Below are 16386 nucleotides of genomic sequence, written 5' to 3' on the forward strand. Positions count from 1 at the left end.
AGACACCCACACACACCCTTACAGACACACACACTCCCACGCTCACACATGCACCCCCTCACAGACTTAAGACACTCTACACTCACTACACATACACACATACACTTTCTCACGCTCACAACTCCCAACCCAGACAGACACACATACACAGACAGACAAAGACCCATATGCACACATATATTTTGTGGGGTGAATTTGTACTTGCAGAGTTACATTGTACTTTGCTCAAAAACTGCATGCATTCATGTAGAACTCTGAGCTCAAAAACTGGATGAATTCATGTAAAACTCCGTTATCTCACTTTTTAGATTAGAATCAATTTAAACATCATGGCATAGACAGAGAACACAGGGGGCCAACATCTTCAACATATTGTCTAGCTATCACCGTTGTTAACAGCTAACCCGAGAATGCAACTTTTTATAAAAAAAGGTTTTGTGATTTACACATGAAAGAAGTGCAACTATCACGGTATTCTAGCAGATGAAAGGCTTAACAGACAATTAATTTTTCAATGTATAATTTCAGTTACATCACACTGTAAATTTTTGCTATAAATTCTGTGTGTTAGGATTGAGCTCTCCACTACCACCTGATGAAGGAGCGTCGCTCCGAAAGCTAATGTGCTTCCAATTAAACCTGTTGGACTATAACCTGGTGTTGTGTGATTTTTAACTTTGTACACCCCAGTCCAACACCGCCATCTCTAAAAGGTGATCAGTGCCCTTCAAGAGCAATGGACAGTCATGATAACAAGGCAAGCAGTTTACTGAGAATCACATCTGCCTGTAATTTCTAACTCTTCATGTACTTCATGAAGTTGCAAATTCAGTTAGTATGATGACCACAAGCTGCATTTTGACTCAGGTCACCTGTCTGATAGCTCTTGTCCTTTTTCTGTTTTAACCAATGAGGCCTTGAAGGACAACAGAATAGCATAATCCTCTTGCGATACAGTTGCAGATGCTACCCCTATTCACCAGCATTGGTACTCTACATGCATTCAAGGGATTTGCATTTGCTCAAGCAGCCAGGAGGAGCAAGCAGAAGCAGGTGGTGGTGGCAATGACAGTCAAAGAACTGGCTCAATGGATGGCAATCCCTTCCCTAGCTGTGATGAAGCAAAATGAAAAGGGACCTACAATGAAGTCTGGAAAAGAGAAGTTCTTTCAACATGTGGAGTTCTCACATTTTGGGGTATTGCAAAGCTTTCAAGGCATTATTGAATTTATGAAGGAACCAGCTACTAATCTGTGTGGACTCCCAACCCACGGCATCAGTGTTGTGCAGTCATCTTCAGGGCATGTAAGTGCTTTTAGGGAAGCACGATCAGGCCTTCATAGCAAGAATCTCTGTCACCAGCCTCTTCAACTTTACTGAAAGCTCAAGTAGCTGTCAGTCCGATTATGATTTCCCCCAGTAGCCAAATGGACAGGAACATTCAAGGTATCACTGATGACCTGTATTATATGTGGCTGCAGATCAGTGGGATTGTTGAAAAACAAAGTAGTGGAGTCAGCAGTGGCGCAGTGGGAATGACACATGTAGGATGTAAAGCACATCCTTTTCACTCCCTCAATGAATATGCACCAGCAGTGGGTGGGAGCTGAGCTTGACTGTCCTTGTAGTCATTGAACATCTATAATGAATAACTAGCCCTTCACAAGTCAATGGTCACAAACATTTCAAAGACCCAAACATCAACAACAGTCAGCTTCCATTCTTTATTTTGAAACCACTGAGCAGCTGATGTAGGAGTAACCAAGGATTAGTAAACCATCTTTTAAGGAGTGTATTACAAGTTGGCATATGACTGCGAAATTTAGTCAAGATAATTACTGTGTTTGGTAGTTGACAGATTAACTTTTCACATTTGGCATTCAGATCTACAATATCTTTTCATAGCCTCTAAGTCTGTTTGTCATTCATATGAAAGTTAGCTGAAAGATTTATATGTTCCTTAATGACGAATTCATGGAGTGGTGAAGGATGTAAGAAGAACTGTTAATGAAGAGTCAGATAGTGTAAGTTTTCAAGAGAGGGAAATAAGAGCGAAACCAAGAGTCCTCTCAACTTAAAAGTTCGATTGAGCAGGTTTCCCAAGGCGCTGGGGAATGACTTCAGTGCCTTCATTAGGAACAGCGCTCTGAAAGCTAGTGCTTCCAAATAAATCTGTTGGACTAGAACCTGGTGTTGTGGAATTTTTGACTTTGTACACCCCAGTCCAACACCGGCACCTCCAAGTCATAAATACAGAAGAGTAGACATTGCGAGATGTTGATGCTCAGGTGCGATGCAAGCAGCAGATAATGACCATCATAGCCAGTTTGCTGGACTGAAGTGAATCTTCGATAAAATGTAGGTGAGTCAAGGACAGCAGGAGGGTGGCCATTACTGGGTGCAAGCAGTTTCCTTAAATAGACTATTCAGCCCTTAAGACTAATGAAAGAGGCTTTAAGATTTTAGATTCCTCAGAGAAGTTGGACTTCCTTAAACAGAACAGGGAAGCAGGGACCTGCACAAGTTAGATTGGTTACATCTGAACATTAACAGGGCTGACATCCTCACAGGGAGGTTTGTTAATGCTGTGGAGGTAGGTGTAAGCTAGATTGTCAGGTGGATATGATCCTGAAGAGGATTTCAGAGAAGAGAGAACCCAAAATGGAATTATGAGTTAAAACGCAAGCAAATGAGTTTTGAAGGCAGAGGGAATGTAAGCTAGGTAAGGAAGAAGTGAGTTTAGTGAGGCTAGATAGACTTTTAATGCAAGGAGCCTAGGGAATAAGCGGGATGAGGCAAGGGCACAGATAGGTTTGTGGAAGTGCGATATCATTCCTATGACAGAGACTTGGCTGAAAAATGGGCAGAATTGGAACTCAACATACGGGGTTAAAAGATACTCAGACAACATAATGAGGGGGATTGAAGAATCATGGAATCATGGAAACCCTACAGTGTGGAAATAGGCCATTTGACCCATCAAGTCCATACTGACACTCCAAAGAGCATCCCGCCAGACCCACGCCCCCTACCCTACCCCTGTAACCCTGCATTGCCCATGGCTAATCCACCTGACCCACACTTCCCTAGACACTATGAGCAATTTAGTGTGGCCAATCTACCTAACCTGCACATCTTAGGAACTGTGGGAGGAAACAGGAACTCCTGGAGGAAACCCATGAGGACAAAGGGAGAATGTGCAAACTCCACACAGATGCCTGGGGAGGATGAATCGGAGAGGTTTGGATGGTTCTTGAAGAAAAGAAGGCTGAGGGAAAATTTGATGGAGATTTTCAAGATCATGAGTGGGCTGCATAGAGTAGATGGGGAAAAGCTGTTCCTGCTTGTAAAACAATAAAGAACAAGACGGCATTGATTTAAAGCTATTCATAAACAAAGCAAATGTGAAGAAAGAAATTTTTTTTCATACTGTGTATAGTTAGGGTATAGAATCCACTGCTTGGAAATGTGGTGGAGGCTGGCTCAATCAGGCATTCAAGAGGGCAATGGATGATTATTTGGATAGAAATGGTGTGCAATGATATGAGGAAAAGGCAGGAGATTGACACTAAGTAAGAGAATGGATTCAGGAACGATAGGCCAAATGGCCTCCAACATCATAGCAATAATGTGATTTGGTTATATTAGAAAAAATGAACATAGAGAAAGGGGAGATACTAATACATTTTACATACTTAACATGGATTAATCCACAGATACCTGTGGAAGGCAGAGGAAGAGATATCAGGGGCCCTGCAGTAATTTTCAGATCCTCTCTGGCCACTATGAGGCGCCAGAGAACTGGGAAAGTACTAACATTGTCCCATTATTCAAAAGAGAAAAAAGAACAGACCAAGGAAATTACAGACCAGTCAAACTAACCTTGGCGGTGGGGAAGTTATTAGAAAGAATTCAGAGGGATAACATAAATCTGTATTTCGACACTCATGGATTAATCAGGGAGAGCCCATGAAATACAAGTCATGTTGGATCCAAAATTAGCCGAGAAGGAGAAAGCAAAAAAAAAGGTAGAGAGATGTTTCTGTGACAGGAAATCTGTTTCTATTGAAGATACATAGAATTTGAGCAGAGCCCTTGCTGTGGGTGGTGTAACTTATTTAGATTTAAATGCAGAGGGTAAGACCAAGACATTCGCAGATGACTTGAGTATAGGTAGGATCGTAAATAGTGAGGAGGATAGCCATACTGCAGGAGGATATTAACAGATTGCTCAGGTGGGTACAGAAGCGGCAAATGGAATTTGCGCTACAAAGGTGTGGAATAATGAGCCTTGGGAAGATTAACAAGGTAAGGAATTACATTGCTAAAAATGTGTTGCTGGAAAAGCGCAGCAGGTCAGGCAGCATCCGAGGAGCAGGAGAATCGACGTTTCGGGCACAAGCCCTTCTTCCTGAAGAAGGGCTCATGCCCGAAACGTCGATTCTCCTGCTCCTTGGATGCTGCCTGACCTGCTGCGCTTTTCCAACAACACATTTTCAGTTCTGATCTCCAGCATCTGCAGTCCTCACTTTCTCCAAGGAATTACATTGTAATGGTTAAAATACTGGAAAGTACTGAAGATTAGAGTGAATTTGGTGTGTATTTTCTCAGGTAGGTATGGTGGTTAAGAAGGCATATGGGATACTTGCCTTTATTAGCCATGACAATGAATACACGACCAAGTAGGTTATGCTGGAGCTTTATGAAATGCTGGTTCGGCCCCAACTGGACAATTGCATATAGTTGTGGTTACCACATTATAGGAAGAATATGAATGCACTAAAGAAGTTGCAAAGGAGATCTACAAGTGTGCTGCCTGAGCTGGAAGGTCTTAGAATTAGATTTTATTGTCTTGTGTACTGAAGTAGAGGAGTACACTGAAAGATGCACAAAAATCGCCATTCTCCGGCACCATTTTAGAATACGTAAGAAAGGATTCGAAACAAAAGCAGAAGTAAAAGAAGCAGAGCCATTTGAAAAGGAAACATCACGATCACTCCCCTGCCTCTGACATGAGTCTTGAGACCCCACCTGACAGAAAAATAAAAATATGGAGTTCATCTTATAGTCTTTGAATACTCAGGTGTCTCGAGTCCCTGCATGCTGCAAGCACTGGAACATTGGAACATTACTGCCCCTGCTGTCTGGTACACAGGCCTAGCCATGGCTTGCAGCCTCAGATCAGTCTGTGCGTCTGGACCGGGGATTCAGCCTGGGACCTCGGGCTGATGTGACTTTGAACTGAGGATTAAACCTGGGATCTTCGGCTGAGGTGCCTTATTTTTGTTTGTGTTGCTGCCGCTGCCTCGTCCTAAGACTGCCATTCCAGGAAAGAATGGTTCTAACTGTTGCTGCCATTCTACAAAGGATCTGCTGTCACTACTGCCATCATCCTGAGACAGGATCACCCACATCTCTGCTGCAAATAAAGGAGAAACAAAAGAAAACAATAAGAGAGCAAATGTAAAAAGAAAGAGTAAAAAGAAAAGCAGGTGGAAGCGGACAAGTCTTGGTCCAAATGCTACTACTCCAATGCTGCCATCTTGAAAAAAAGGGTTTGAGTTATGAAGAAAATTTGGATAGGCTGGGATTGTTTACCTTGGAGTAACAAAGGTTGAGCGGAGACTGGAGAGGTATGTTTGAGATTATGAGGGAATGGGAAGTGGATAGGAAGACATACTACCAGTGGTCATAGATTTAAGGTAAACTGTGGAAGATGAAGAGGGATTAAAATTGGCTTAGAGTGGTCAGATTGTTGTTGATTGTTGTAGACATGATGGGCTGAATGGTCTTGTGGATTTAAATGTCTATGAGTCTGAGGTTGGAGATATCAGGAGCATACCTGACGAAGTGCACATGCTGCTCTTCAGGCAATCCTGGAAGCCAGCATAGTCCAAAGGACCTGTGAGGCTGGGGAGAAGTCTACTACAAGCAACCTCCCTCCTAGGCCCAGTTTCTGCTCCTTCTTGCTGTTTCTGTGGCTGGACTTTATTCTCCATTCAGGTCACAGCTACAAGAATGACACCCATCCTAAACTCTGTGCTTATATCAGATAAAATAAGCAAACCAGAAGCCAGAAATAAACAAACTCTGAACTCAAATATCCTTAGAAATCCAAAAAAATCAATAGTAAATGGATTTTTATGATCTGAATGCTGGTTTAATGACTGTTTCCACTGTCTTTCTGAAACCAATCCCACCAGCCTTTATACAATGTATTCAGTGCTGAGTAAAACTTAGCTGTTCCATGAGAATATTTCTTTGGGGTCCAAAGTGCGTCAAATATTCCTGTCTTACATTTATTCTCTTGTTTCATGCAAGAGCCTAGGTCACTTACATAAAACATATATGGCTATTGTCGTGGTGATTGGGAATTGAGTGGATATGTAGTAGTAATGATCCCAAGGGAATTGCCAACAGGACAGAACCCCACTGGTCCTCACCTACCACCCCACCAACCTCCATATACATCGTATCATCCGTCGTCATTTCCGCCACCTTCAAACAGACCCCACCACCAGGGATATATTTCCCTCCCCTCCCCTATCAGCATTCTGAAAAGACCACTCCCTCCGTGAATCCCTCGTTAGGTCCACACCCCCCACCAACCCAATCTCCACTCCTGGCACCTTCACCTGCAACCGCAAGGAATGCAAAACTTCACCCACACCTCCCCCCTTACTTCCCTCCAAGGCCCCAAGGGAACCTTCCATATCTGCCACATTCACCTGCACCTCTACACACATCATTTACTGCATTCGCTTCACCCGATGTGGCCTCCTTGAGATTGCAGAGACAGGCCGCCTACTTGCGGAACGTTTCAGAGAACACCTCTGGGACACCCGGACCAACCAACCCAACCACCCCGTGGCTCAACACTTCAACTCCCCCTCCCACTCCACCAAGGACATGCAGGTCCTTGGACTCCTCCATCGCCAGACCATAGCAACACGACAGCTGGAGGAAGAGGGCCTCATCTTCCGCCTAGGAACCCTCCAACCACAAGGGATGAACTCAGATTTCTCCAGTTTCCTCATTTCCCCTCCCCCCACCTTGTCTCAGTCCCAACCCTCGAACTCAGCACCACCTTCCTAACTGCAATCTTCTTCCTGACCTCTCTGCCCCCACCCCACTCCGGCCTATCACCCTCACCTTAACCTCCTTCCACCTATCGCATTTCCAATGCCCCTCCCCCAAGTCCCTCCTCCCTACCTTTTATCTTAGCCTGCTGGACACACTTTCCTCATTCCTGAAGAAGGGCTCGTGCCCGAAACGTTGATTCTCCTGTTCCTTGGATGCTGCCTGACCTGCTGCGCTTTTCCAGCAACACATTTTCAGCTCTGATCTCCAGCATTTGCAGTCCTCACTTTCTCCTCCTATTTTCATTATACACCCATTCCATTCCTGCAGGGGAAGCTTAGGGGTAGAAGGTTGGTTGAAGTCCACCCCTTAAGATCTCTGTTTTGAAAGCAATAGGCTGATGTGTTTGTAATTGATAGCCTATTTGTGATTTGGCGACTGAATGACACAATTATATCTTTCTTCTCCAGAGTAATGCTTAAGAATTGCTTTTGCACCACTGTCAAAGGAAAGTATGCATTTTTACCACATTGTACTTTTTTTTGTTTATAAACAAATGCAGAACAAATGAACTAATAAACTGAAAGAAATAAGTGGAACAGAACTTTCTGTTTACCACTGCAAAAGATATCTGGGAAATGCTTTGGGCACGGTTCATAAGATGAAAGGTATGATCCTTGCTCTTGGTCCAAATACCACAAAGAATTACATGCAGTTTCTGACATGAACAAGTTTGCTCAGTCCGGCACATACAAAATCTGACTTCGATGTTAAGTTACTTCAGATGTATGGTAGAGTTGTTCTTTTAATCACTGTTTTTTTCCATTTACTTCCTCCAAGACAATGTTAACATTGTGCAGATTAAATGAGCTCAATTCTCATTTTTTTTTCTAAAGCTTGTCCTAATGGATATTATGTTTGCTCTACTGGTCTGTGCATCCGACAGTCTCAACGTTGTGATGGATCAGATGACTGCTTTGATGAAAGTGATGAAGTATTTTGTTGTAGGTACCTCCAAAGACTATTTGCCTTAAAGCTACATTTACTTCACAAGAAATGATAGCTAGAAAGCTTTGCGTGAAGAAAACCTAATTGATAGAAAATTATTGCAGGCTGTAAATTAGACATGTAGATTATTGTGGACGAATTTCTGTCATACACTGCTGCCATACATAACCGTCCACAGCAAGCCATAAATTAAAAATATTATTCCAAAAGGCTACTTTTGCAAGTGCTTAAAGAAATATATATGCTGGGACTGATATTGTTATCAAAGTAACAACACTTGCTGTTATTTGCTGAAATGTTACAGTAACAGAAAGCAAAGTATGGATGCAGATTTAAATGGCGATAAAGCTTGCTTGTCATTGTATATTTCACAATTAGCTTTATAAAAACAACATTTTGCTTTCTGCCTCACTAATGAGGCATTGGGTGTTCTAAGTGCTGTAATTGCATGGTGTATACAAACTGAATTCCCCACAAAGATAAGTCTTGTCATTTCAACAATGTGCATGTACTCTGTTAACAATGATATCTGTTAATTACTAACAATCAACCACTCTGGCATTGAAAATTAATTGTTACAAGTATGGAGCCCATTTCTTCAGGTTTTAGTATTTATTGAAGATTTTTAAAATGTACTTTAGTAAATTATTTTTTCTTTATATCACCTTTCCTGCTCTTATTTCTCTTCCTTACATGACTCAATATTGAAATCACTTCTGTAATTTACATTTCTTTCTCTGTCCTTGTGCTGTAAGTTCCACAAGCCCTTAATGTGCTTACTTAATCAGGCCCAGGCCTGATGAAGGGTTATGCCTGAAATGCCAATCCTTGCTCCTCAGATGCTGCCTGACCTGCTGTGCTTTTTCCAGCACCACACTTTATCGACTCTTGCTTAAAGGTCTTACTTTATTCAAATAGTCCCAAGATGCCCCAATTCCTCCCTGTTTCACAATGTCAAAAACTTTGCATGCAGCATAATTTAAACCCAGAATTTACGGGGCAAGACTACCAGATGCTACCACATGCCTTTCTAAAGCACACTCTGACCATGCTTGGTTATTGGAATGCAGGAAATGGGTGCAGTTCATTAGAGGAAATGTCATCTGAATCCGTGCCATTGAAAATTACAGCAAAGTTTGTACTTGCTGAACCAAATCCCTTTTTCCAGGCCCTGCACTATAACATTGATGTCTTGGACAATTTTTAATACAGATTAAAAATCACACAACACCAGGCTATAGTCCAACGTGTTTATTTGGAAAGTACTAGCTTTCAGAGAGCTGCTCCTTCATCAGGCGGTTGATAACCAACTGATGAAGGAGCAGCGCTCTGAAAGCTAGTGCTTCCAAATAAACCTGTTGGACTATAACCTGGGGATGTGTGATTTTTAATTTTGTACACCCTAGTCCAATACCAGTGTCTCCAGATCATATTACAGATTAGATATACTGTAAATCAAAAGATCAATGATTGTCAAAAAACAAAACTTTATGAGGTGGAAACTCATCTTGTGTTGTTGTACTCCCATAGAGTATCCCCATTACCAATACCTTGATCCACTGTTAATCTGCTATTACTACTGATGTTTTCCATCTCTGGCCTCTTGTTGTTCCCTAGTAGAAGGCTCAGAATGGGACCAAATTAAACAGCAGGATTATCCAGCCTACCTGGAAGTAATAGAAAATTAGTACATATAAAACACACACAGCACTAATGAAAAGGAATATTGAGCCATAGCAGCAATAGTAACATTGTTTCAAGAGCAAACACTTCCCCCATTGTTCTGTAAAAATCTGTCTTCAATAGATGGTGTTCTTAAATGTCAAGCTTCAGAAGTGACCTCTGAAAACATAATTTCTCAACCTATGCTGAAAATGTAGTGAAAAATTTGAAGGTAATGAGACCAATAAGAGAGGACTTTTCTTTCAGGATGTCGGCAGTTTTCTTTATTTCTTTTTGTAATGATATTTTCAAATAGCTAGCTGGGGTCTGACAAGTGAGCTCATGACAGCTTTCCTTCATTTAAATCAAATACTTGACAGTAATATAGAAATAAACATAAGTTGTGAAATTGCAAAGTTTGTTTTTGACTGTTGACCTAAAAACTTCTGCTCCAACAAAAGTTGCAAATAAAGCAGTAAAACATCTTGAAGGAATTATTTATTGTATTAAGTTCCCTTAATATAAGAGATGAAGCCAGGTTATACCAGAGCTTTCAACTGTTTAGCATGTGTTCAATAAGTGTTAGGATTTCAGTCCGATATTTTTACATGTTTTACATGTTTCAGTTTGTGATATACGGACAATGTGCAAAGCCTGGTGTGGTTGGTGGAGGGGATGTCGGATTGGGGGTGGGGAGGGGAGTTAAGAATGCTGAGTTACAAATATGCCAATATTTTCCAGGATATTTTGAAATAGCTATTAAGTGACGTTAATAAAGAGACTACATGAGCAGCAGAAACAATGGCAGGGTCTATTAACTATAAACAAACAAAAGAAACTGATATTTTAGAATAGAACAGAATAGTAATTTACAGGGTATTGGTGTACAAAATGAGACATGAACCTAGAGTGGTCACTATGGGTCAATGATTGCACATAAGTTGCCACTTTGTGTAATATTTAATGCAAATGGAAGTTTGAATGCCAGACTCTGAAATTATAAATAGGTTGTTTCCCAGTATTTCCTTTATGATGTTCTCTGAACAGAAACTGTACTTCACTAAGTACATTCATTGTCTACTGTATGAGCTATTGCTGAGGTGATTGTATCATGATAACAGGAACATAAGAAACATTTAGTAAATGTTATATTATCCTATTATAGGAAGGATATTATTAAGCTGGAGAGAGTTCAAAAGAAATTTACCAGGATGTCTCCGTGAATGGAGAGTTTGAGTTAAAGGGAGAGGTTGAATAGGTTGGAACTTATTTCACTGGACTGTAGAAGGTTGAGGGGTGACCGTATAGAGGTTTATAAAATCCTGAGGGGTTAAGACAAAATAAATAGCAGCTGCTTTTTCCCTAGGATAGGGGATTTCAAGACTAGGGGCATATTTTTAAGATGAAAGGAGAAAAATTTAAAAATGACATGAGGGGCAATTATTTGATACAAAGAGTGATTTGTGCATAGAATGAACTTCCAGAGGAAGTGGTGGATGCCTTTTCAGTTACAACATTTAAAAGACATTTGGATAAGTACATGAATAGGAAAGATTTGGAAGGGTGTGGACCAGGGCAGACAGGTGGGACTAGTTCAGTTTGGGATTATGGTCAGCATGGACTGGTTGGATTGAAGAGTCTGTTTCCATGCTGTATGACTCTACAATGCTATAAGAAATAGAAAGAGAAGGAGGCCATTTGGCCACCAAGCTCACCCATCATTCAATAAGATCATGGTTCATCTGTCTCAGGACTCAACTCCCCCTTTGTACCTGCTCCATAAAGCCCTTCACTCTGCAGATATTTGAAACTTTACCTTCTCTTTCATGCTTTCAGTGATGTACTCTTCACAAATCTCTGCAGCAGAGAAATTCAGACATTCACTACTCCCTGGGAATAGAAATTTTTTCACAATTCAGTTTTAAATATGTTTCCCCTTATTCCGTAAGTAATATTGAAATTACCATACTTGTAGAAATATCTAGTCTGTCAAGCCCCCTCAGAATCTCGTATGTTTCAAGAAAATCCCCCTCATTCTTCCAAACTCCAATGAATAAAGACCTAATTTGTTGAGATGTTCTTGATAAGTCAACCACTTGTCCCAAGCATTAGTCTGATGAATGTCCTTTACTCTGCCTCCAGAGACAGTATGTCCTTTTTTACCAACATCCTCACCAACATTCATACAGTTCACAGAATCACAGAACTGTCACAGTGCAGAAGGAGCCCATCTGGCCTATTGACTTAAGCTAACCATCACTGATGGTTACAATGGACCATCGACTATACATGTATGGTGCTCAGAGCTCCCTGGCATCATCCATTTGGCAGATTTCTAACCAGGAATGGAATTCCCTCCCTCAAAATACAGCTCATTTGTGACCGCAGACAGCAATTCTTGCATATCACTGTGTGCTATCCAGGGAGATGGCATGATACATACATTCAAAACAACTCCCACATTCCTTGAATGTTTGCCCTCCTCCTGCATCATCCCCAGGGGTGGTTCATGGGTGACAAGATGTACTGCTTTGAGGCAAAACTAATGGCCCCAATATAAAAGACTCAGACTGGTGCCAAAGCAGCCCATACATCCTCTGTGGCTGTCATTAAAAAGGCAATTACTCTCTGAAGATGTGCATCCATTGTCTGGATTGCTGAGGAGGAAAGGAAACACAGGATATTCCAATACACTTCAGATAGAATCTCCACAATAGTTGCTGCACCCAGCACAACCTAACTCAGTGACGGGGAGGGGGGCATGAAAACTTAAAGCAGAGGGATATGGACCAAGCCTCCTCCTCATGACAAGAAGGAAAGTCTGATGGAGATGCTGAGGAATACAAAGCTGATGGTGAGGACATTCAGCAAGACAGGGCAGGACTGAGGTGAGGCAGAAAGTCCGAGAGAACCAGATAGTTGTCATGTTTGATGGCAAATGACTTTAAGTTAACATGTGTCATCAATTGGAGCTGTAAGCCAATTGGAATGCAGAGGTTGGTCTGCCCTCAAGCAAATGCTTATTGAAAACTTTGAAAACTTAGGATAATTTGTGTACTATTAATTACAAATTAATATGTTCCCTTGGCACCAATACATTCCTGTTTAGTTTACTTACCAGAGCATCAGTATGGACATACGCAGGATTATGTGGGGGTTGGACATGGACTTTAACCTCAGTTTTCAAGAAGCATTCACATATTACAGGCTAAACTGTGCTGATTGACGTCTGAAACACTAGCCGTTCACTTTGCAGAGGTTATCTTCCTCCCAGATGTCAGCCTCAGCACTCTTTGCATTACTCCATATGATGTGCTGTAGGAGCCTGTTCTCCTGCAGTCCTCCAAGCTTTAGAAACTTTGACCCCCCGCCCCACTTTCTTCCTGTTCTAGATGGGGGTCTCTGCTGGTGCTGTGTTCACTGGAATGTACCTACAAGATTTCTCTTTTTAAGTTCTTCATGAAATGCGGAATCTATTTGTTTTCATTTGCCAGATGTCTCTGTTAAAAGAGTATACAAAGCAAATTCACACAAATAATCATAATAGTCACACTGTGTAATTTCAAGGCTTGTACATGTATTTGTGTGTGCATTAGCATATTTGCCAGAATATTTACTTAAACATGTGGTTTTATTATTTCTGATTTACAAAAAAGGTGTTGTTTAAAAATCTCAAAAGAATAGAAGTGTCACATTCATTCTTATCAAAATCTCCAAATAAAGAAAATGTGTCTAAATTACAGATTAGTTAACTCAACATCTATCATAAGGAAACTGTTAGATGCTACCATTGAAGAAGTTATAGTAAGACACTTGAATAACTTGAATAATAACATAATCAGGCAGAGTCAACATGGTTTGTGAAAGAGAAATTGTATTTGACCAGTCTGTTGAAATTCTTTGAGGAGGTATCATGTGTCATGGTTAAAGGGGAATAGATGGATGCACTAAGATTTCCAGAAGGCATTTGATAAAATACCTATCAAAAATTAATATATGGTATAGGCTATATCATTTTGGCATAGGTAGGAGCTTGGCTGGCTAGCAAGTAACAGAGAGTAGGCATAAATGGGTCTTTTCATATTGGCAGGCTGTATTAAGTGGTATGCCACAGGCAACTCAACTTTTTATAATTTCAATAAAACGCTTAAATGGAGGCATGTTTGTCAAATTTGAGAATGACACAGAAGTAGGTGGGAAAGTGTGAAGAGGACATGTAGCTACAAAAATACATAGATTGACGAGGGCAAGGATCTGGAAAATAGAGTGTACCGTGTGAAAATGTGAAGTTGTCTATTTTGTCAGGAAGGATAAAAAGAAGCATGTTATCTAAATGGTGAGAGATTGTAGATGCAGAAAGATGCATGAATCACAAAAAGTTAGTATTCAGGTACAACAAGTAATGAGGAAAGCTATGAAAAATGTTATATTTTATCACAAGGGGAATTGAATACAAAAGTAGGGAATAAAACAAAGAGCTGTGGATACTGGAGACCTGAAAGAAGTAGAAAGTGTTGGTGAAACTCAGTAAGTCTGGAAGCACTAGTAGACAGAAAAAGAAAGGAAACATTTCGAGGCTATCTCTCTTCCCACTCCTTTCCACCACCCTCTCAATCCCAACCCCATCATCAGCATTTTCCCAGCTGTTTTTTGTTTCTGAGGTAGGGTCACCTGGACTCGAAACATGAACTCTATTTTTCCCTCCACTAATGCTGCCAAATCTGCTGAGTTTCTCCAGCATTTTCTGTTTCGTTACAGAAGTTGGGAAGTGATGCTTCTGTTATATAGGATATTGATGAGACCACATCTGGAAGACTGTATACAGTATTGATCACTTTGTTTCCTTGATCACCTTAGATTCTTGTTAATCGAGGGATTGAAGGTTCATCAGGGATCGGTGGGATTGCAGATTTGAAATCGCAACCCATGATCACAATAAGATCATTATTGTATTGGATAGCAGAGAGGGCTGGAAGGGTTGAATGGCCTACTCCTTTTCCTAATTTGTATGTTTGTATACAATGTGCTGTTAACTTTGTTTGTGATTGGGTTTAATTTAGCTCCACCACCAAAAGAGTGCAACACAAATTCTCCACAGCACTACTTTATTTGCAATGGAGTCAAAGACTGTGAGAGTGGCACTGATGAACTCAACTGCACTGACTGTGAGTATTAAACAATATGAATGAAATATACAGATTGATTCATATTTTAAAAATTCTAAAATGTCAGTTTTCATTTTCAGCTGTACCTTGCACAAATATCACCTATAAATGTAAGAATAACCTTTGTATTAGGAAGAGGAATGCTAAATGTGATGCAAGTGTAGACTGCTTAGATGGAAGCGATGAAATGAGTTGTGGTGAGTATCATATCTGTTATGGGGGAATATACCATTGAAGAATAATTCATCTCATTTTTAACTGGAGAGAAATTTTAAAGTAGCTTATCTGGGCAGTTTGCTTAAAATTTGGTGTTTGATAAGATTCCCCATGGTAGGCTATCGCACAAAATATGGAGGCATGGGATTGAGGATGATTTAGCAGTTAGGATCAGAAATTGGCTAGCTGAAAGAAGACAGAGGGTGGTGGTTGATGGGAAGTGTTCATCCTGGAGTTCAGTTACTAGTGGTATACTGCAAGGATCTGTTTTGGGGGCATTGCTGTTAATCACTTTTATAAATGACCTAGATGAGGGCGTGGAAGGATGAGTTAGTAAATTTGTGGTTGGATAGTGCCGAAGGATGTGAGGGCCACAGATAAGCTACAGAACTGGGCTGAGGGGTGGCAAATGGAGTTTAATGTGGAAAAGTGTGAGGTGATTCACTTTGGAAGGAGCAACAGGAATAAAATGTACTGGGCTAATGGTAAGATTCTTGGTAGTGTAGATGAGCAGAGAGATCTCGGTTTCCACGTACATAGATCCCCGAAAGTTACCACCCAGGTTGATAGCGTTGTTAAGAAGGCATACGGTGTGTTAGCTTTTATTGGTAGAGGGATTGGGTTTTGGAGCCATGGTGTCATGCTGCAGCTGTACAAAACTCTGGTGCGGCCACACTTGTAGTATTGTGAACAGTTCTGGTCGCCGCATTATAGGAAGGATGTGGAAGCTTTGGAAAGGGTTCAGAGGAGATTTACCAGGATGTTTCCTGGTATGGAGGGAAGATCTTATGCAGAAAGGACTTGAGGCTGTTTTCATGAGAGAGAAAACTGAGAGGTAACTTAATTGAGATATATAAGATAATCAGAGGGTTAGATAGATTTGGACAGTGAGAGCTGTTTTCCTCGGATGGTGACGGCTAGTATGGGGGGATATAGCTTTAAATTGAGGGGTGTTAGATGTAGGCCAGATGTCAGAGGTAGTTTCTTTCTTCAGAGAGTAGTAGGGGCATGGAACACACTGCCTGCAACAGTAGTAGGCTGACCAACCTTAAGGGCATTTAAATGATCATTGGATAAACATATGGATGAAAATGGAATAGTGTAGGTTAGATGAGCTTCAGATTGGTTCCACAGGTTGGTGCAACATGGAAAGCTGAAGGGCCCGAACTGCGCTGTAATGTTCTATTTTCTATGTTTTAAAATATATTTTCATTCTGAGGAATTATTTTCTGAAATCAAAGCCAGTCATAAGTAA

The 16386-nt window shown here is 40.9% G+C and overlaps 1 protein-coding gene across 1 annotated transcript in view; it reads left to right on the forward strand.

Moving 5' to 3' along the window:
* tmprss7 (transmembrane serine protease 7) overlaps positions 1–16386 on the forward strand; it is an 85893-nt gene that overhangs the window by 56142 nt on the left and 13365 nt on the right. The window contains exons 12-14 of the mRNA XM_072584309.1: positions 7977–8084; positions 14811–14915; positions 14996–15112. Coding sequence (XP_072440410.1) covers positions 7977–8084; positions 14811–14915; positions 14996–15112 — 330 coding nt within the window. The remainder of the gene's footprint in view (positions 1–7976; positions 8085–14810; positions 14916–14995; positions 15113–16386) is intronic.

The sequence above is a fragment of the Chiloscyllium punctatum genome, chromosome 15 (genome assembly GCF_047496795.1).
Source record: "Chiloscyllium punctatum isolate Juve2018m chromosome 15, sChiPun1.3, whole genome shotgun sequence".
In the NCBI taxonomy this organism is placed as follows: domain Eukaryota; kingdom Metazoa; phylum Chordata; class Chondrichthyes; order Orectolobiformes; family Hemiscylliidae; genus Chiloscyllium; species Chiloscyllium punctatum.